The sequence below is a fragment of the Pogona vitticeps genome, chromosome 13 (assembly GCF_051106095.1).
Source record: "Pogona vitticeps strain Pit_001003342236 chromosome 13, PviZW2.1, whole genome shotgun sequence".
In the NCBI taxonomy this organism is placed as follows: domain Eukaryota; kingdom Metazoa; phylum Chordata; class Lepidosauria; order Squamata; family Agamidae; genus Pogona; species Pogona vitticeps.
In genome coordinates this window covers 4,258,736-4,280,885 of record NC_135795.1, presented here as the reverse complement: position 1 = coordinate 4,280,885, position 22,150 = coordinate 4,258,736, and the positions used below count along the sequence as shown (strand labels likewise).

At 48.7% G+C, this 22,150-nt stretch overlaps 1 protein-coding gene across 1 annotated transcript in view; it reads right to left on the bottom strand.

Annotated features, from left to right (window-relative positions):
* The window catches only part of PPL (periplakin), a 48,478-nt gene continuing 26,328 nt past the window's right edge, over positions 1-22,150 (bottom strand). Inside the window, exons 2-22 of the mRNA XM_072982371.2 lie at positions 21,935-22,034; positions 20,364-20,518; positions 19,351-19,471; positions 18,207-18,332; positions 17,770-17,811; positions 17,334-17,495; positions 16,558-16,665; positions 16,285-16,380; positions 15,368-15,490; positions 14,915-15,061; positions 13,737-13,888; positions 13,465-13,562; positions 12,105-12,262; positions 10,681-10,859; positions 10,427-10,565; positions 8,762-8,955; positions 7,133-7,283; positions 5,939-6,022; positions 5,684-5,800; positions 5,347-5,439; positions 1-3,819 (exon numbers count right to left, since the gene is read on the bottom strand). Of these exons, the coding sequence (XP_072838472.2) occupies positions 1,156-3,819; positions 5,347-5,439; positions 5,684-5,800; positions 5,939-6,022; positions 7,133-7,283; positions 8,762-8,955; positions 10,427-10,565; positions 10,681-10,859; positions 12,105-12,262; positions 13,465-13,562; positions 13,737-13,888; positions 14,915-15,061; positions 15,368-15,490; positions 16,285-16,380; positions 16,558-16,665; positions 17,334-17,495; positions 17,770-17,811; positions 18,207-18,332; positions 19,351-19,471; positions 20,364-20,518; positions 21,935-22,034 (5,209 nt within the window). The 3' untranslated portion in view covers positions 1-1,155. The remainder of the gene's footprint in view (positions 3,820-5,346; positions 5,440-5,683; positions 5,801-5,938; positions 6,023-7,132; positions 7,284-8,761; positions 8,956-10,426; positions 10,566-10,680; positions 10,860-12,104; positions 12,263-13,464; positions 13,563-13,736; positions 13,889-14,914; positions 15,062-15,367; positions 15,491-16,284; positions 16,381-16,557; positions 16,666-17,333; positions 17,496-17,769; positions 17,812-18,206; positions 18,333-19,350; positions 19,472-20,363; positions 20,519-21,934; positions 22,035-22,150) is intronic.

The following is a 22,150-nucleotide window of genomic DNA, read 5'->3' as shown; positions in this document are numbered from 1 at the left end:
TTTAGGTCACTACCTTTATTATTATTATTATTTGGTGTTATAAATAAGATCTCCCAATCCCTTCGGCAGCAAATATTTGGATACCATCAAAAGACAGCAAAGCACGACACCAGCATGAATATCTTTATAGCGTGGGAAAGAAGGCAACTTGGCCATCGGGTTATAGTGGCGTCACCTGCTAACTTCCTATTTTAAGGAATAGAGATGACCTAAATATGGCTTGAAATAGGAAGTAAGTACTTTTAAAACACAGAAGCATAGGCATAATGCGCCATCAGAAATGCTGACGGCTTTTGGGCAAGATAGTTAAAGGCACTCCGATCATCTTAACAATCCAGCCTCATCAGCTGCCAGTTTGTCACGCAGAGGATGGTTATATTACAAAGAGTTACGCTGGGCTTAAATGACATCATTTGCCGAAGCTCTGACAGTGCCGTCCGCGTGAATAGCTTAAAACGGCAGGAGGGAAAGGAGCAACAGCATCTGCTTGTAGTCGTGATCAACGGTTGGTGATTGGGACCTCTTTGCTGATTTAACCGAGCATCCGATTTTTTCCAGTGTTCGTCTTTAAATACCATCCAGGAGAACAGATTACTCAGTGCACAATACTAGTGGCACTTAGTGCTTTAGAGTGCTCAGAGAGTTGCACACACAAATACCTTATCAGGTAAGCTAACTCATCCTACTCTAGCTGTAACACACTAATAAGGAGATTTTGAAGGGGCCATCTTTAGCTTCCAACTTGTTTGTGTGGCCGGCTTCATGGCTGTTTTGGGAAAGGCTGTCGCGTTGGGGGAAGAGGTGCCCAACTGGAAGACCTGGATTCAGAAACTACACTAAGGAAAGGCAGAATTTCCTCCTCCCCACCTTCTCCCTTGTGTGTACAAGGAATTCGCTGTTGGAGGAGGACCAAGGGTAACTCGCAACCGTATCAGAATGTGGGAGTGACTTTGACAATATTTCCTTATTCTGGATAAAAGCAACCAAGGGCAGCTTAAGAGCACCCTAGTGTTGACAGCAGGCACTCGATTCTTGACACGTCACTCCCCCCCGAAAGGAATAGGTTGAAGTTTTGAGTTTGGAATGAGAGGTATTGTCTAAACTAGCTGCTCAAGAATCACCCTGTTTTTAAATCCTCTCTTGAGGATGGAGCAACTATTTTTGTCCAGACACCAAGACGGCCAACTCCTGGATAGACATCTCCTTGTTGAGGTAACTCTCGTACTGAGACTGGGTTAACCTTCCGCTCTTCAAGGCGTCTTCAATAGAGAACTTCCTCCCGGACTTCCTGTCGAGAATGACCGAGGACTCGCCACCAGGTCCTTTCATGGTGATCTCTTCCCAGTCGCATTCTTGGCTTTTCAACTTGACGTACAAGCTCCACTCGATGAGCCCAAACCGGTGGGCTTCTTCGGGAGACATCTCCTTTCCGGTGTCCGGGTCAATGACCACGATGGAGCGCCTCAGGTGGTTTTCTCTCTGCTCTCTCTTGATGGCCACCGTCTGGAGGCGATTCTGGAGCTGTTCGATCTCGTTGTCTTTCTCTCGAGACATCCTCTTCAGATCTTCCAGCTCTCTTTCCAAAGCCTGGAACCGGGAGTCCAGATTCACCCCGGCGTCCGGCTGCGACATGTTCCTTAAATCCCGGGCTTCCGTCATGGTGAGCTCAATCTCCGACTGCAACTGCCTCATCTCCAGCAGGAGGTTCTGCTTTTCGAGATGAAGCTTGTGGTTCTCCTCTCTCAAAAAGTCCAACTCCTTAGAAGACTTAGAGTTGCTGAACTCCAGCTCCGACAACTTGGCCTCTAGCCTGTTGATGTCCGCGTCCAGTTCCATCTTGCGGCGGCTTTCCTCTTCCATGTTGCTCTTCAGCTTCTGGATCTCGTGTTCCGTGTCTCCTTTTTCCACCTGGACGCTCTCCGAGAAGACCACTTTCTCCTTGACCTCCATCTTCTCCAGCCCTTGCAGCTTCTTCCTCAGGGCGTCCAACTCCGCCTGCAGGACTTGCCGGCGATGCTTCTCCTCCTCCAGCTCCAGCTTCAGCAGGGCGTGCTCTTTCTCCTGCTGCGGGTCCTGCTGGAGGATGACCTTCTGCTTCACGGTGACCCTCTCCGTCGTCTCCTTCTCCTGCTGCTCCAGCTCGCCCAGCCTGATCTTCAGCCTCTGCACCTCCAGCTCCGCCTCCCGGCGGGCCTGCCTCTCTTTCTCCAGCTCTTCCAGCTGGCGCTCCAGCTCCGACCTCCTCCGCTGCAGCTTGCGCATCTCGTTCCGAAGCGCGTCGATCTGCTGCAGCTCGTTCTCCAGGCTCTGGGAGAAAGAGGTGATCTCCGCTTTCAAGGCGGGATCTTGTTCCAGCTTCACCACTTCCTGCTGCACCACCTTCTCCTTCACCTGAGACAGCTCTTCTTCCTTCTGCCGGATCCTCTCCTCCTGCAACGTCCTCTCCCGCTCCAAGTCCATGTGCTTCTTCTGCTCCTCAGCCAGCTGAGCCCTCAGGGACTCCACTTCTTTCCTCGTCTGGGGATCTTCCCGGTACTGCAGCACCTCCTGAACAACCTCCTTCATCTGGACCTGAGGCTTGGCATCTTTCAGCACTTGGATCTCTTGCTTCAGGCGGTAGATTTCCAGATCCGCTCTCTCGATGGCTCGGGTCCGGTCCACAATCTCGTCCCGAAGGCGCTGCAACTCCATCTCCGTCTCCGGGTCATTCTTATACTTAATCACTTCCTTGATGACCTCCTGTACCTCCACCTGGGGTCCTCTGTTCCTCAGGTCGGACAGCTCGTCCTGGCAGCTCTTCAGCTGCTCCTCTCCACCCCGGTATCTTCTCTCTTGCTCCATCAGCTCCAGGCGAAGGTTAGCCACTTCGTTCTCAGCCTGGGGATCCGGGCGAACAATCTCCCGGACTTTCTCCTGGACGATCACTCTGCCGTTCTCCTCCTCCAGAGCCTGGATCTTCCTGAGCAGCTCGGCTCGTTCCCTCTCGATCGAGCGGCTCCGGGCCTTCTCCGCTTCGTACTGCCGCCGCAGCTCACTCACCTCCCTCTCCGCCGCCACGTCCTTCTCCACTTTCAGCACCTCCTTCACCGTGATCTTGCCCTCCGCCATGGCCCGCTCTTTCTCCAGCCGCTTCAGTTTGGCTTGCAAGTGGCTCAGCTCCTCCTCGTGCCGCTGCCTCAAGGCGCTCTCCCTCTGCTTGTCCTCCTGGAGCCGCTGATACTCCGTCTCCAGCTCGGGGTCGTTCTGGAGCTTCACCACTTCCTTTTCGGTCACTTTCTCCTGCTCCCGGGTCTTCTGGTCGGAAAGAGCCGCGATCTGGCGCCGCAGGAGGGCCATCTCGTTCTCCCGGGCGCCTTCCTGCCTCTTGAGCTCCTCGAGTTCTCCCTTCAGCTTCAGGATCTCCTCCTCCTGGGCTTTATCCGGCTCGATGCGAAGGACCTCCTTGACCACGTACTCTTGCCCGCCTTCTCTCCTCTCGCGCTCCAGGGCCCGCAACTTGAGCTTCAGGGCCTCCAGCTCCTCCTGCAGGCCGTGGTTCTTCCGCTGCTCCTCTGCCAGGTTCTGCTGCAGTTTGTGGAAGCTGTCCTCCAGCTGCGGGTCCGGCATTTTCTTCACCACCTCCTTCTTGACCAGCGTCTCCGGTGGCTTCTGGTTCTGAAGAAGGAGAATGTCCTCTTGGATGACCTTGATCTCTTCCTCCAGCTGCTGCCGGCGCTGACTCTCATCGTCTAGCTCCTTCCTCAGCTTCCAGATTTCGTCCAGCGGCCTCTCAGACTGGCTGGTCTGAAGGGACTGCTGCACCACCTGGACCTCGGGCTGCTGTCAGCAAAGAGAAAGTCAAGAGTCAGTGGTTGAGGTGACAGTCCCCTTCTTTTGTTGGGGTGGGAGCAGCCCCAGAGGGGAACACTGGGACCCCCCTTTTTTCCAGTCCCATAGATCTTTGCAGGCTGATCTGTGGATTTCGGATGAACCTGGAAGTCACCAGATAGCCACTTCTGGTTTCTCAGAAAGCTATTTTAGAGCTGAGACCAGAGGTAACAAAAATGTGCCTTGTAGCCAAAATCTGGACTTCCCAATGCTTCTTCCTCTTTGTTTTAGATGTCCCCCCCCCCCACATTAGGAGGTTGTGGGGCTATGAGAACAACCTTGTGGGGTCTAGGCAAACTTCAGACTACATGGCTCTCACCCTACTTTAGAAGGTGCTTTCTCTTACCCCTCACCCCTAATCTCTAACGAATTCTGCCAGATGGCCATTTAAAGGATCATGTTCTTATCCTCCAATGGTAAATGTGATCCCTTAAAAGCTAATCCATATGCACTGGATCTCACTCTAAGTGTATTGAGGGTTGCAACAGGTTTCAATTTGTTCCTGTTTCCTTCCCATTGTCTTGCTGGCACCTTGCAGTTAGGTGTGTCCAAGATTTTTCCCTTCCATTTTTTTGGGCCCGCCATCTTTGTTGAAAAGGACCACTGCAGATTTGGGATATGTACCACCAAGTATCCCAAATCTGCAGTATGTGGTGGCGCTGCGGGTTAAACCGCAGAAGCCTCTGTGCTGCAAGGTCAGAAGACCTGCAGTCGTAAGATCGAATCCACGGGGTGGAATGAGCTTCCGTCGCTTGTCCCAGCTCCTGCCAACCTAGCGGTTCGAAAGCATGCAAAATGCAAAATGCGAGTAGATAAATAGGTACCACCTCGGTGGGAAGGTAAACGGCATTCTATGTCTAGTCACGCTGGCCACGTGACCATGGAAGATTGTCTTTGGACAAACACTAGCTCTATGGGTTGGAAACAGAGATGAGCACCACCCCCAAAAGTTGGACACGACTGAACAAATTGTTAAGGGGAACCTTTACCTTACTCCTTGCCACCAAGCAATTATGGGTTCTGCTGGATTTTCTCAAGATATTTGTCTGCATTAAACTGAGGCCTTACGCTCTTTGTCCTTCAAAAGATTGCCCAAGGCTGGTCTTCTGAGTGCACCTTACCTTGTTTAGACAGTTTATTTGCCCAGGAAGATTCTGTTACACCTTGCAACAGCACTGATTAAGGACAGAAGCTGGACATCCATCCCTCGTCAGTGCAGTTGGATCGACTGTCCAGCCCATCACTGCTGTTGCCATCATGAATCTGTGAATTGCTTGGAAACGGTGGCTTTCACTACAGTCTTTTCATTCAATTCTCTTTTGCTAGTAAATCCTGTCTTGCATTCTTTGATTTAAGAATACAAGCCCTCACGAGTCTTTAGGAGAAACGTGGGATATATACATAATAAATGGCTACATAATATAAGATCTGCAAAGATTCTCAGAGCTGTGCCGCAGGAGCGCTGTATCTCACACTCACTTGTCGCAGGAGATTCTGGGCAAACTCCAGGTTCTGCAGCCTCTGTTTATTCACGGCGTTCACTTCTGTAAACTTTGCAGCCAGGAGAGCTTCCTAAGAAGGGTAACCAGAAAAACACATTAAGAAAAGGTCATCTCATCTTGCAGGCTCAGTGAAAAACCGCCATTTGCCCTCACCTCCCATTGGCTGACAGAGCAGCGTCCCCAGCATTCTAGGTGATCTTTTTACGTTGCTAAATGTTATCTTTCTAACCAAACCTGGACACAAACAGAGAAGCAAGCAAGGAAACAGGAGAGGAAGGAGAAGGATCTCTGCACCCACCACCACTTTAACGTACCTCTTCTTTTACTTTAGTGGCTGGAGACTGGAGTCGGGGTCTTTTGTTCATGAAGCCATTGCGCCCGTTTTCCAGGTCAAGGATGGATCTGAGTTTCTCTGCTTCTAGTTCATAGTCCTGGAAAGAAGGAGAAAGGAAGGCTGTTAGAACAGCACCTCCAGCCCAAGAGCTTTCTCCCAAGGGGATGGCCTTGTTGACCTTCCGGGCAACCCTTCCGACCATGCCAGCCGTCCTGACTTTCCCGAGATTCCTCACCTTCACTGCCTGCTGGTACTGCTGAGCCTCAGCTGAGACTTTCTGGAGATCGGGGTCCTTCCTTGCAATTTCTCCCAGAAGGGCCTAAAAGACAGCAGAAAAACGAGCATGGTGAGCCATCCTGCAACCTTATCAAAGGCCAGAGGGATCTTTGGTTAGAAGTGTGCAGCATCCTTCGGAATCGAGGGGCGGGTGGCCTGAAGCTCACACAATTGTGCGTCTCTCAATGCGTGACTGCTTGCATGCCTCTGTGTGCATGCGGGGCATGCGTGGATGACCCCCGTCTGTCCCGGTTCCCTACCAATTCTGATGCTTTCCAGCAGGAGATTGTGCTGCTTCGAGAGCTTGACACAGCGAGCTACCCACTGCTTTTTCTGTTGCAAGACCGGACATGGTTGCAGAGAAAGGCATCGGGGTTTTCTCCCTTCCCCCAGGGAACTGAGCTCAGGAAAACATTTTTTATACATCCAGTGAGATGGACTTGAGTGTCATGATCATTTATGCCATAATAAATGCTTTGGTCTTCAAGACTGCCAGAGTCGTAGCTTTTCTGCCCCTTCCCACTCGAACGAGCTGTCACCGGGATAACAAAGATGGTCTCGGAAAGCATCATGTTCTCCTCGACCAGAGGTTTTTAAGCAAATTGGGTAACTCTGAGAGATGCTCGAGCATCCTCAAATTTCCTTTCCTCTGCAAAGCAGCTGGACTGGACTAGGAGCACTGGATGGGGAAGGCGTGTCCATGCACACCTCGCTTGACTACAACACCCATCATTCTTTGACTCTGGCTGGGCTGACTAGAGCTGGTGCACGTTACAGACCAACACCAGCCAGAAGGCCAAACATACCACACCCACCCTGGAGCAAATCTTCCTGGTCATTTTCTACTCTGTGATTTTCCCCTCAAACTGTGGAATTGTAAAGAAATTTGCAAGAGGGCGACCTCTTTTTTTTTTTAAAAAAAATCAGCTTAAGGTTTAAAAAAAAATAAAAAAACGTGCACCACAATTTTAATTCAAAATAACGTTTGCTCCGCTTTGCTGCGTGGATGTTGAATTTGAAATCGGAAACAGAACAGATTGTTCAAAGGGGCTTGCTAAAGGAACAAGGGTGGTAAAGGAAATGTGCAGTGAGACAGGCTTCTCCGAAAACCCCAAAGTCCTCGTGAAGAACTTCTGCTCTCTCCCATGATTACCCTTTGATTCTTTAACTTGGTTTCCACTTGACGGATGGTGTCCGTTTCTTGCGGCTCGTAATTGGGCACGTTGGAAAGGAAATGGCTCAAACCGTCGTAGCCGCTGCGGTAGCTGGAATAAGCTGATTTGGCTTTCTGTAGCACCTGCGATCTACGGAAATAAGGACGGATAAGACTTCCTTTCGATGCTCAGTCGTGTAGAGGTTGCAGAATTCAACCTGATCTATCCTTGCAGAATGTAGACCAGGGGTTCCCTCCCTTTTTTGACTCACACCTCCGTTGACTCACTGGCCCCCCACCGGCCACAGGACCCCACATATTATACTTTGGGTGAGTGGGGAAGTCAGTCTGAGGATTCTGTGGCACCCCTGTCTTGGTTTGGCAGCACCCCGGGCCATCGTGGTACACACCACTCGCATAGACTAGTTTCTCCATGTGAACCTGTTATATATCTGTGAAAACTGTCCACAAACCCTCATTTTTCTAATACTAAGACACGGCTGCAAATAACTGCTACTACGGTTCCTGCTAGAGGATGTCTTCTGGTGTTAATTTAATTTGTGACCTTCTCAAACTTTGAATACATTCCAGGCAGCAGAAACCACAACCATTACATACAGATCAGGGGTGGGGAGGGATTTCAGTTTGGTTGGTTGCCTTTTTGCAAGAGCCCGGAGGCCCCCCAATCAGGGTAGATGAAACCCTTCCAAATTAAGGAGCTTGGCTCAGGGATTTGTGGCCAGCACCAGAATCATGTCCACAAGTCCTTCAGCACAGAAATATACTGCGGAGGTTCCCCCCAAGTGAACTTCTTTAGCAAGGGAATCTACCGTATTTTTCTGTGTATAAGGCTATACTTTTGTCTAAAATCTTCAGACTAAAAATTGAGGGTCATCTTATACATGGAAACAAGGTGAGGAGAGAACCAAAACTAGTGGAGGGGAAAGCAGGGATCAAAGTGATCCTGCAGGGCTTTGATCCCTGCTTTCCCCTCCACTTGCTAGGCCTTAGCAAAAGGAATGCAGGGATCAAAGCACTGCAGGATCGCTTTGATCCCTGCTTTCCTCTCTGCTTGCTAAGTCCCATTGGGCTTAGCAAAAGGAAGGGGGAAGGATCAAAGCAATCCCTGGGATGTATAAGGGGGAAAGTGATCAAAACGACTGTGCAATCATGGGATGGCTTTGATCCTTTCCCCCCTCCTTTAGCATGAAGGGAGAAAGCAGGGATCAAAGCGATCCTGCAGCGCTTTGATCCCTTTCCCCCTACACTTGCTAAGCCCCACTTAGATTTCTTAATTTTAGATTAGAAAGTGGGGGCATCTTATACATGGGGACGTCTTATACATGAAAACATTTTGTATATTAGTTGCTGCTCTTTTTAGACCATTAAGAATCTGGACCTTTTCTGCACCTGCTTCAAAACAGAGGTCTCAATGAACTGTGCATTCATCCCTGAAAGGGCAAGTCAGTCCATAAAACAGGCTGCTCATACCTGATGGAACCGTTCAACCCACCCTCCTCAAGCTAGCCAAATGACTGGGCTGCATCTTGTTCTACTTTCAATCTTTTGCCCGCCTCTGTCCTTGCCATTCACACCTGCTGAACGGCATTCCACCCGCCACAACCTGACCTGTGATCGATTTGCTTGGCGAGGTTGGCAAACCGCTGGTTGAGTTTGTGCAGCTCGGCTTCCTGGCGCTCAATGTCCGGGCAGTGCTCCTGGAACTGGCTGGCGAGGGAGCTGGAACACTTCTTCGCCTTCTTCAGCTCCTGCTCCGCTTCGCTCAGCAAAGGGCGTTGGCTTTGCAGCTCGGAACCCAAAGCCTGGGCAGGAGGGGACGACAGCAAAACACTTGTCAGAAGAGCCTCTTTAGATCTGTGCCTATGCACAGACCATCTTGCCTTCTGAAGAGAGAGAGGCTCCAGGCAAGCTCACAAATCCCACATCACGGCTAGAATCACACGGCTCATGTACACCGGTGTAAAGCACCATGCCATACATCACTGCAGCAAATGGTAATAATCTTAGATGCAGAGGTGGAAGGGAGACCTATGGATCATTGGGTCAAGCCTTTATCAAAGAGGCACTGTGGGGAATCGAACTCCCTGCCTCTGAGGCCAGAGACCTCAACCCATGAGTTGACCAGCAGTTTTAATTGCTACTAGGTAAGGAGTTGCTGGTTGTATTCCTCGTCCTGCACTGATCATCGGACCCACCGTGTGACAGGGAATACGCTAGAGAGAATTGGCTACTGTGGTTTTTTTTTTTAACTATTGTGCTTCCGCTGGTCTATGTACGCGACAGGATCCTACCCATTGTAAAGCACCTGAAAATTAAACTCCACCCATCAAATAAACAAATCAATTGAACGGTATAACAAAAATCAGAGTTTGCAATGTTACCCTTTGGAAAGGAACTTGATTTTTTTTAACTGTTGTCCTTCCGCTGGTCTATGTACGCAACAGGATCCTACACACTGTAAAGCACCTGAAAATTAAACTCTACCCATCCAATAAACAAAACCATCGGATGGTATAATGAAAAACAGTTTGCAATTTTACCCTTTTGAAAGGAACTTGTGTCCTTTCCTCCTTACAGAGTTTCACAAGTAAATTGCCCGCGTTGCTCGATACAATGAGAAAAATGACTCGTTATTTATCACGTTGTCACTTCCTCGCTGTTAACTTTTCACGACTTGCAGGGTAGGGCTTAAGGATGATGGATTTGCACGGCACAGAATTTGGGAAGTTCCTGTCCAGATAAAACAGCTTTGCTCCCGCTCGTTCAGTTCCTTTTGAAACGCAACTCGCACCCAAATGTGAAAGGCACCCCCCACTACCAAACACCAGACCTCGATTACAGGGTTTCTGAGATACAAGACGTTCAAGGACTGGTGGGTAGCTTGATAGTTTAAGGCCTCTGGCTGTGGAGCCGGAAGTTGGGAGTTCGATCCCCCCCATGGTGCCTTGTTGACAAGTGCTGGACTGGATGATCTCATGGGGTCCCTTCAGCTCTGACGTTCTAAGACGTGTACTTTACTTCTCCACCCCCAATCTATGGCCTACAGGGAGTTGAGCCCAGGTCTCCTGAAATGAGAAGACACCACCCGCTAGCCCATAATGGCTCTCCCAATCTCCGACGGGGAAGCCACTCCCAAAAGGCAGATTTCACAACAGAGACGGCCCTTTTTTAATGTCTTGCAAGGTTCCGCCTGGCGATGCCCAAACTCCCGCATTTGAGCAGCGCTGGTTTGTTTCCGAAGACCCCCCCCCCACCCGGGAAGCCACCACTCACCACAAGTTCTTCTCTCTTGCGCTCCAGGGCCCGGACATCCTCCGGGAGGGTGTCCTCGAGGGCCAGCTTGTTCTCGTAGCCGGAAAGCAACTCTCTCCCTTGTTGGAGGGTCCTCTCCAGGCGACCGGCGACGTCGACTCTGCAAAAAGCAGATGGAAACTCAAAAGTGTGCCTCCCGAGGGTCAATGTGAAGCAATCCAGATATTTTGATTAGATCGGCCTCGTTTTGGGTCCGAAGCTGTACGGAAACCTACTTTTCCTGAGCCGCATTGAGCAGCTGGACGACGTGGCCGAATCTCTGGTTGGTTTCTTCCGCCTTGTTCTTCACCAAGGTGGCGCTGGCCTTCTCGGGCACCGCCTGGATAAAGGCTTCACACTCCTGGATCTTGGCGGCTTTCTCGGGCTCAATGCGACGGATCTCGTTGGTGATGTTCTGCAAAAAAAAAAGGAGTGGGTTCAGGAAGAGGGGCAGCACGCAAACGACAAGCACAGCAGCGACCCACGGTTGACCTTGCCTTGGGACATCCGGGTGTCCTGTTTTACCGAACACAGTCGTCCATTGGAAAGATTGGTGCAGGACAGTTCTCTTTCTGAAGGCGTCCTCTGTCTGAGAGGCCACCCAGTCCAGGTCCGATTGAAAGATGAAGAATCGCACGGAGGAAGACTGGGTGCTCAATGACTCAAACTCGACTCACGACTTAGAACCCCCCCACTTACCCCTCTTTTCTGGGGAGAAAAAGCTTGCTTTTAATAGGGACTTGGGACTTGAGACTTGGGACCGAAGACCCAGATTGAGACTTGGGACTTGCATCCAAAGACTTGCTCGCCAACATCTTCGGTTTCCCATCCATACGAGACACCCTACAAGCGCAGTCTAAAGTATATCCATCGTTGTGCAAATTAGCATCCTGTTCTTGTTATTATTTTGTGACCACCCTTACGGTGCCCGGATCAGCCACGGGACCTTCTTTGTGATCCGTGGGCTGGGGTCTCCTTGCGCTGAGCCCATGCAGGCTGCAAAGTGGAGGAACCGTAGGCGAGAGGTGCCTAGGGCCGTCCTGTGCCAACTCATATCTTTGATGCTCATTTTCTAATCGTAGGGACGGTTTTCTCACTCTGAAGCATTCAAAGACTGCCACCTCCTCCCAGCTGTCGCCTAAATTCTTGTGGTAACAAGGGCCAGGCATTGGAAGGCATTTTGCTGCCCAAGGAGAAACACCAATATCATGTCGAAAGCCAACTGGACAACCAGTTAACTCCTGCTTAATGACTAGAGATGGTATAGGTTTTACCAGAATAGCTGAAGACAGGTCCAGTTCAACAGGTAAGGCTGTATGAGGTAGACAGATCTGTCCGCCAGCAGAGAGGAAAGCTGGGGAATTCAGTAGGAAGAGCTAGGAAAATGTCACCCCAGGCCAATATTTATCCCTGAGGTTGCTCTACTTCTTCCTCTGCCCGGAGGTTCCTATCCTTGGGTCTCCAGATGGGTGGACTGTAACTCCCAGAAGCCTGCACCACTAGCTGTGCTAGCAAGGGCTTCTGGGAGTTGCAGTCCATGAACACCTGGGGACCCAAGGTTGGGAGCCATTGCTCCGGCCAACACATTCCATTGAGGTCCAGCTCGAATGAGAAGGTTGTAAGGGGGCGCCCCATTCCTCTCCCCCAAGAGTGTGTTCACCTTCAGGTCCCTGGCCCTCTCCGCACTGTCTTGGACCGCCCGGCTTTGCTCCAGCGGCGGGCGCAGCTTCGCTGTGATGGCCTTCTCCTGCCGGTCCAGCTCGCCGTTCACTTTCTCCAGACCTGCCAGCAGTTGGCGCCCTTGTACGGACGTGGCATCTTGGGGCGGGGGAAGAAAAAGACACCCGGTGAACCATTGCCTAGATTCGGCAATTTCCCGGGTTCGCAGCGACCAGCTAAGACCACGGTTCTGCCCAAGGAGCTAGGATGGATTTCCCCATAAGTTGCACTGTAATCAATAAGAACTTTGAGAAGTTACCTTCCTCAATTTTTAACTCCCAGCATCTTCGAACTAGAGAGAGCAGAGGATGGCTCAACACCATCCAAAATCTTAGCCATGCAAGAGTTTTCTTTCTAATCATGCTATGGAGGGGAGATGTTATTTTTCCTTTCCCTCCATTTCCCTTATTCCTTGTAAGGATCTGCCCCCTGACCTACATGCCTGTCATTAAATCCTGTGAAAATGGAGACGTGGGAATACACATTTATTACGGGGAACATGTCATTTGGCCCTGAACTATGACCCTGCCTGTCAGAACTTGGAAATAAAGCGTTGAATTAAATGTTTTCCCATCGGAAGAGTTAACTTTGCATTCATAAGACGACGAGCCAACGAAAGCATCTTCCGAGCAACATCTTGAAAGTAGCACTTTCAACATTTCATTTTCCAAACTTTATTTTTTAAGCCACTAGATGCATTCCTCTTGTTTAAGGCAGAGCAAGGATTTAAATCTTAGTGATGCTCACTCTGAAGTGATGCTCCCAAGCTCTCCTTCCATAGCCGTGTAAACAAAAAAAATCTCGACAGACAGACAGACAGACAGACAGGCACCTAACTTCCATGAGTTTTACAGCTTCTATTTTAAATTCTATGTTCCGCTCCCAAAATGATGGTGTATTTCAGCCTAGGGCACGCACAGCCGCTGGATTTACAATCTTGCTATTTGAATGCTTTTATTTCCTATTTTAACACCACAGTTTTTAAATTCGTTTTAAATATTTCAATCATTGATCTCTCTCTTTTTTTTTTTTAGCTATCTTTTTTCAATGATGTCCGCTGCCTTGGGTCCTTTCTCATGGAGAAGGGCAGGGCAAAAAGACTGTAACTAAAGGGGGAAAAAAAACCAAAGAAATAAATGAATGAACAAACGAACTTGATCATCATTCAGAGGAATTCCACATGAACCTGCTACTGGCCCTGAACTCTTCTCCCGCGCAGAAGAGCGAGAACTGGAGTGGAGTGTTCCGTTTTTACAGGGGGACCCAAGCAACCCCCCTAGGAATGGTGTGGGACACCCTACCTCCAACGCCATCCGCTTGCAGGCCGTTGTGTCGTTGCTGCAGGAGGGTCTTCGTGCCGGCGGTCTTCTGCCTGACGCTCTGACACTGGCCAGCGATGCTACGGAATGAAGAGATAAGGCCAGTTGGGGAAACATGGGGTGGGGTGGGGAGGACCGGTTTTCGAAGAAGGTGTGAATACGCTGGAAGGAAGGGCCTTTCCAAAAAAAACTTTGCAGAAGCGACTGAGATGGCTTTGCAGGCATGCAAGCTAGGTTAGCACGGAAGCACTTACTTGTCAGCCAGAGACAGGGATTCAGGATCGGTAGGGGGGATCATGAAGCACACGCCGGGGGCGTGGAACACGTTTCCGGCGCTGTCCGTTAGCTCCCACATGTCACTGTTGTTCTTGTGCAGTGTGTACGTGGCCCCGCGATTCAGCTGGCACTGGGGTAGAAATTGTTCCGCTTAAGTAGACTGACTTACTTAGAGGGTCACTACAAGGATATTTAGCCCACGGTTTGATTCTCTGAAGGATCAGACTGTTTTGCTCTTAAGAAAGTGATTTGGAGATGTCTTTGGTGGAACACACCAGCTCACCCCCAGAGCATTCCTACCGGCCTCTTTCTGGACCCTGCCAGGGGGTTATTTTTGGTGTGGGTAGGATAGTTCTGATTTGGTTCATTTCCTGTGAGTACGATAGCTGGAAATGACTTGGGAGTGAGCCCTCCCCTGTTGATTTTCCAGTGTGGTGAAGTGGCTTATGAAGAGAGCCACTTCAGGATATGGGCAAACGAAACACTTCCTCAGCTCCATGGAGTGGCTTATGAAAAGAGCCACTTCAGGATATGGGCAAACTAAAGACTTCCTCGGCTCCATGGAGTGGCTTATGAAGAGAGCCACTTCAGGATATGGGCAAACTAAACACTTTCTCGGCTCCATAGAGTGACTTATGAAGAGAGCCACTTCAGGATATGCAGACGAGTTCCTAATCAGACCTTTAAAAGGAAAACAATTATCTGTGTTATCTCTTGAGGAAGTGAGCCTGGACCCAGAACGCTTGCCTCTTGTTGGTTTGTTTTACCTTCTTTGAAAACTATTAAACCCTCATTCAGTGAAAAGCCCAAGTTGTGCCAATTAAAAAAATACACTTTAAATTCACTAAGAACTGTAAAGGAGCTTATAACCACTGGTATCAAGGATGGAAAGGAGAGAGATTTACTTCAGACGGCGGACGGCGGCCGCCAGCCAGAGACTGTGTCACAAGCGTCAACTTCCAAAAAGCCTTCGGGATCCTGCCCAACGTCCACATCCCCCCACCCTGAGGGGGTCTACTTCTCTCCCATGGCATCCGTCCCCACCTGGTTATTACCCATCCTTCTACCCTGCGGCTGACAGAGAGAGAGGAAAACAGAACCTCTTCCTGGCTGGTTTTCAGAATCCCACTGAGTTTCCAGAAATCAGAATTCGCACCTGTTCGCTTTCATAGTCACAGAGAGCTTCCACCGGGATGGGTTTGAGAGGTGTTTCCCGGCGATACTTCAGAGGGAGGACCTGCTGGCTGCGCTTCTGAAGGGACGTCACCACGTCGTCGTACTTGTCCAAGGCTTTCTCCTGGTCCTGGATGAAGAGAAGGCCAAGAGAGCAGTAGGCTAAGCAAGTTGGATAAGTGTGAGGGCAAGAGGAGAAAGGGACGACAGAGGACAAGATGGTTGGACAGCTTCATCAAAGCGACCAACATGAATTTGACCCAACTCTGGGAGGCAGTAGAAGACAGGAGGGCCTGGCATGCTCTGGTCCATGGGGTCACGAACCCCAAGAGGGTCAGTGCACCACACAGCTGCCTGGACGCTCTCCTCTCTCCCTTTAACCTTCTACGTCTCTCGTACAGGATGGCTTTCAGCCGTGTTCGTTCCAAATACTCACCTCCAGTTCCCGCAGCAAAGATTCAATTTGGTACCGGTCCTTGAAATCAGGGCTATACTTCTGATCCAGCTCTGTGTCTACTTTTCTGAGAAGGTCCTGAGCATCCTTGGCATCTTTGTGGAACTGTGTAAAAAATTAAAATAATAATCAAGGACTCTCTTTAGAAGACAATGGGTGCAAGGCACTGCAAACGCCCACCCATGGATACGATCAGAATCTCCATCCTGCCGTACCTAAGCAGGCGTTGAAATGCTCTCAAATGAATAAATGCTGATCACCTGCTGGAAAACTGAAAAGGGATGTTCGCCAGGCAGAGGAGGAGAAAGAAGTGGCTTCCTTGGTCTTTAACAGGGTTTGCTACCTGGCTGGCACTCTGAACGGCCACCACACACCTGTCAGAAGGTAAGGACTCACGGCAACACCTTCTTCTCACTGGTTAAGTTTCTGGATGCTGGTTGGTTGGTTGGTTGGTTTTCTAAGTCTGTTTCTGAAGTTTTAACTGCTTTTAATTAATTAATGGATTTTTACTTATTATTATTGTAGCTTAGTGACTTCTAATCTGTAATTTATTGTGAACGGCTGGATAGGTCACACGATCCGTGCACAATGAGGAACACAGCCAGTGACTCCTTAACTAGTAGCAGTTAGAAATGCTGGAAAACTCAGTGATTTAAGTTCTCTGGCAAGGGAGCCAGAAGTGGGAGTTCAATTCCCCCCTGGGGCCTCCTTCATAGGGGTTCGTCTAGATGATCCATAGGGTCCCTTCCGGCTCTGCAGTTCTAAGATTATTATTACAACAACACTGTGTTTCAATATTATGAGCCCCCTTTGGTGCCCTTACCTGGAAACAGGTGGCCTACAAAGGATGCCAACTAAATGAAAATCAAAATAAAACAAGTCCTTGGTTTCAAAGGTACCTGGTGATAGTCTTCCATGAATTTGAGGTGGCTCTCCTCGCAGATCAGCAGGTTGAGATATTCCTTCCAGTCTGCATGGACCGCTTCAATGTGAGCCTTAAAAAGCAGAAGAACGCGGACGTCAGGACTGGGAGATATCAGTGGGCATTCAAGCATGACTCATGCACTTCCAGGGACTGTGGCAGGAGATCAACCAGGGAAGGTAGAGGATGATGGCTACCTAATGCAGGAGAAAAAGGCTCTTTCAACGGACCACTTTCAGTCCACACTCACCTCAATGGGGATCTTCCCGGGATGATTTTCAGACAGCATCCTGTTGCCGTCTTCATGGAGTTTGTTGACGGCTGCTTCTTTCTCTTCTAGTTTCCGATTGATGAAATTCTAAGGAAAGAGAAGAGCAGTGTGACGTTTACCACGTGGCCCTTGCTTATTTCCCCAAACAAAGGGTTCACGCTACGTCATCCCACCAGCAGATACCAATTGTGACGTTCCCTCTTTTTGTCACTGCCACCAGTGGATTTCCTTTATCCACAATATATAATGAACTTTAGTCAGACACTTGTCTGGTTGCTGCCAGCAGAACTTATTTATTGAAGTGTATTAACTTTAATCAGAATCACAGATGTTCTTTATTCAATGCATACAATCAGATCAGTAAAATATCATATATCATGCCACCTACTTAATCACCACCTGCTCTATCTATTAATCTTGATCAGCTTATCTCTATTAGTATAGGTTCTCACTATCTCCCTGACTATCTCTCTCTCTTTCTGCAAATTCTTTCTCCCTCCAAATTCTATATCTCCTCTCTTCTGCCGAACCTTCTTATATCCGCTGACTCCGCCCCTCCACTCCTCTCATAGGCTCATGCAAATGAGATCCTGAATATGATTGACAGGAGTAAGGTGGGGGCAATCGTCACAAGAAGTTTCACATCAACAAGAATCCCTTGACCCTACGTCAAGGACATCGCTGATTCCATGGAACTAGTGCCTTACGTAGAGATGGTGAATCTAAAGAGATCCACTCTGGGGAAGTCAGCGTACCTCGTACTGACGGTGCCGGCTGGGATAGTCCAGGTTCCGATCGCTCCAGTCGTACTGCATCCGGTCCTTCGCCTGCTGATCCAGCCAGTAAAGCTTGTTGGTGCAGCGTTGCATGTAATCCTGGAGCGAGTTCAAATCTTTCTGTCTCTGTTGGGAGCCTGACTGCAAACAGAGGGAACATTTTGCCCAGGGTCACGGCTTCCGAGTGGGGAGAAGCAAAATGCAGACCCCCGAGCCAAGGGGTCAAGGGATTCTCTCCGGAAAGATGTCTTAAGCAAGTAGAGTACGACATGCAAACCAAGAAAGTTCTCTCTCTCTTCCTCCCCCAAAAAAACCCAAAACCCAACCGACCAACAATAAACCCTTGGACCTTCCTGAACATACCATAATTAGACATTTATCTTGATAAACAATGTAATTAAAAATCAGATCTTACCAGCAGTTTCTGATATTTCACCTGCAGTCCACTCATATATTCCTGGGGGTAGGGGGAGAAACCAAGAAGCAGGTTAATCTTAAGAAGCCATGGAAAACAGCCTACCTACTACTTGGACGCTTTTTTTGGATCACAGCTCCCATAATCCCCCTGCCTTGGTCACTGGCTGTGCTTAAGAGGAGGAGGTTCTAGCAGGTTGACTTCTTGCAACCAACGCCATTTGACAAGGTGGTTCTTTGGCCATAAAACCTCCTTGCAGCTGCACAAAGATTCTAGGAGGTGTTTCCAAAAATGAACTTCTCCATCCGCGGGGTCTACCAAGGGATCTCTGTCTGCCTTTGGTCCATCCAGAGATAAATGGAGGTTCCCCCCCCTTCCACCTCTCCTTCCGCTATATATCAAAGGATTGGGAAAAAGACGTTGGAGAGCGGACATACCTTGTCTCCTTCCTTGCTGATGTGGGGGCCAATGGCCATCACCTCGTTGTGGAAGATGTTGTGTTCCTCCACCTGACTGTTGACCGAGGGCAGGTCAGTACCGAAGCCCTTGCTGCTCAAGATTTCCTGGTGGCCGAGGAAATCTGGTTAGTGCCAGGTTTCTCAAACTCGCAACAGCCAAGGCAAAATAGGAGAACAGGAACCCGCAAAGTTGCCTTAATGGCCAATGTGCACTGATTCCAATTCCATGCAAACTCATTAAGGGCACTCGTTAAGCTAAACTTGGGGGCATAACAACTGGATGTTGAAGCAGTAGGAAATGAAGCAAAATCAACAGCAGAAAGAGACTTAGCTACTTGTTCCTCTCTTTCTTTCTTTCTTTCTTTCTTTCTTTCTTTCTTTCTTTCTTTCTTTCTTTCTTTCTTTCTTTCTTTCTCTCTCTCTCTCTCTCTCTCTCTCTCTCTCTCTCTCTCTTCTTTTCCTGGCTATTATGAGCCTATTAACCCAGCAAACATCTAACGAGAAAGAGGATTTCTGCTTTGTCGAGACATTCATGGCAAGTTAATTTAGGTAAAGGTCAAGGTTCCCCTTGACAATTTGTCCAGTTGTGTCCAACTCTAGGGGGCAGTGCTCATCTCCGTTTCCAACCCACAGAGCCAGCGTTTGTCCAAAGACAATCTTCCGTGGTCACGTGGCCAGTGTGACTAGACACCGAACACCGTGACCTTCCCACCGTGGTAGTACCTATTTATCTACTCGCATTTTTACATGCTTTCGAACGGCTAGATTGGCAGGAGCTGGGACAAGCGACGGGAGCTCACTCCGTCACTTGGATTCGATCTTACGACGGCTGGTCTTCTGACCTTGCAGCACAGAGGCTTCTGCAATTTAATTTAAGCCATCAGCATCTGCTTTAATCCAGTTTTCCCTGAACAAGCCCACCAGGGAGAAAGGTTCTCGTACAGCTTCCGCCCTCCGGTGCTAGCTTCCGAGTTTCTGGGAGCTGTGAAGATTTCCAACCCTCCCTCTTAGTCTTTTGGGCTACAATATCCCAAGTCTACGTCTCAGGACAAACTGGGCCTTCCAAACCAAACAAACACAGGAGAAGTCTCTTTAAAGTCAACGCCGACAGCGATTGCGGTACCTGCTTCTCATCAATCACGTTGGACCAGTTGACCTGAGGCTCAATTTCCTGCGGGGTGAAGTTGTAGATCTGGTCGTGTTTCACGCGCAAGTTGCCGACTCTCTCTTTCAGTTGCCGGATGCTACAGAAGCCAAGAAAGCAAAAGACAAACCACGGTTGAGTTTCCCAACCACGGTGAGGGGAAGGGAGCATTGCCGTCTTCTGTTTACTTTCAATCTGTCTTTCAATGAAATGGAAAACTCTAGAAAACCCGTCCCTGTACCAAAATTTGTTTCTTAACTTGAGACTTACAGTAGCTACTCCGGATTCTTTTTAGAACCTAAATCCATTTACTCGTCCCAACCAGAAAAGACCCATTGAATGAATCAAATCTGCGTACATTTTGCCTTTGCTCTTCGGCACTTGATTCAACTGGGTGGCTCAAGGCGGGACGGACACCCGGGGTGAAGCCTTAATCATTTTAATTTATATTTTAAAAATGCAAGGGTGACAGATACTTAATGTGTTACTAATGATTAACCTAACAAATCGGAACTTTTTTTTTAAATTGAGCCCCAAGAGGCACCCGTATTCCCCAAGGTTAAAAAAAGAGAAAGAAATGAATTAAAAATTAATAATTAAAAAAATCATTTTTAGATCGTTGTTACAAAAAATTCTGTATTTTCACAAACTAAAAAGGCCCGGGAAACAATGGTTTTCCATTCCAGAGCCGTTTCCGCAAGGCTCCCGACTTCCCTCCACAAAATCTTGAAAACTGAACCAGAACTCCCCATTTAACCACCACCACCATCATCTGAAAAGTAATCATCTTAGAACTCCAGAGCTGGAAGAGACCCCGTGGGATCATCCAGTCCAGCCCCTTCAAGGGGGCACCATGGGGGAATCAAACTCCCAACCTTTGGCTCCACAAGCAGAGGCCTTAAACCACTGAGCTATCCAGACATTTGGCCCTTTCCATTTCAGAGTTTCTTAAAATGGCCCTTACAATCCCATAGCAGCTACCCTGGACTCACTCTTCTGTGATCATGTCCCCCTGAGGGTGTTTCATGTGGCGGGCAATGGCTGCATCTCCATCCAGGACGTAGAGAAGCTTATCGGAGTCAATCAGCTTATCGGCGGTGTAGTCCCTGTATTCCGCGGGCTGGCCCGCCTTGAGCTTGTGCAGGTCCTAAGTGGCGTCAAGTAAAGAAGGAGTAAGTTTACACAACAGCAGAATTCAACAGTGCGGAAAGTGTCCCACGCCCACAACCCGAACTCCCACGTCTCTTAGTTATTTATTTAAAATATGTTTGCCCTGCCTTTCTGCTAAAGAAGGACCCAAGTCAGGAAAAGACAAATATAAAAGCTAACAACGGTGAGTATACAAATATAAAGAGAGAACCAAACAAAAGGGATGCGAAAAAGGGTAAACAAAATCAACACCAAGAACGTGGAGTAGACTTTGTCTAAAAGGGCGGGACAGAAATCTAATAATAAATAAAAATAAATTAACACGTTCAAAGCAACATGGCACAACAAGCGATTAAAACAACAACAACAACAACAACAACAACAACAACAACAACAACAACAACAACAACAACAACAACAACAACAACAACCCACTCAGGCAGGCAGTCGCTCAGGGAAAGCTTGAAGAGCAAGGTCTTGGGTTGCTTGCAGAAGGACAGCCAAGATGGGGCCAGGCTGGACTCCAGTGGGAGGGAGTTCCAGAGTCTCTGCGAGCAGCCACTGAGAAGGGCCTCTCTTGTGTCCCCACCAAACAGCCCTGTGAAGGTGGTGGGACCGAGAGAAGGGCCTCCCCTGATGATCTTAATGCCTGAGCCAGCTCACAATGGGAGATGTGGTCATTCCCATCGCTTTGATCCAAGCCATTTAGGGTGTTATAGGTGAAGACCACTGCTTTGAAAGGGATTGGTAGCCCTTGGAGATGCCGGAATAGGAGAACGATATGTTCCCTGTCATCAGCCCCAGTGAACCACTTGGTTGTGGCATTTTGGACCCACTAAACAACCCACACCAAACTTCCGCCACTTCCTAAACTACAGGGCAAAAGGGATCCCATGGGTCAGAGCGAGGAAAGGAGAAATCTCTGGGTACAGTGAAATGGATCCTTGTGCTCTGTTGCTTTGAAATGGGCTTTCGGTACGGATTCCGTTTACCATTTTTTTTAAGACAAAGATGGCTGTTTAATTCTTTTTTTCAAACATTTGTATGCATCCTGTTTTTAGCGTTAAATATTGTCTTTTTAAGGTATAGCAAATAAGTCAATAACTTAATTAAGAAACTAAAAGAAAGAAAGAAAGAAAAAGGTTCTTTTTCAAGGGCAAAACCAGGGTGAAAATAATTTAAATAAATCAATAAATGCAACTGCCAAGGGTACTCCATCAGTGACTTATTTTCTCTTTACCAGAGAAACTTCCGATCTCTTGGGATTTGTTAGGACCGGCTAGGAATGGCAGGTTACAGAACTGGGCTTCCCAATGTATACAATCCCTGAAATATTTACTTTAATCCTGAAACCAGAAACCACCACCATGTTGAGGGGGACACGGGACCAGGCGTGCCACCTCAGTAAACTCACGTTCTGCATCTTGGTGTCTGCCTCCACGATGTTCTTCTCCACCTGGTCGGCATTTTTCTGTAGCTTCTCGATGAGTTCGGAGAGCTCCTTGTTGGAAATGCTGTGAGGGGAGAAAGGCGCAGAATCTCAAAAAAGGTGGCTGGGAACCCAGCAGGATGTGAACAGGGCTGCAGCACTTTATAGCAAAGAGTTCAAAATCCAGAGGTGGACATCTCC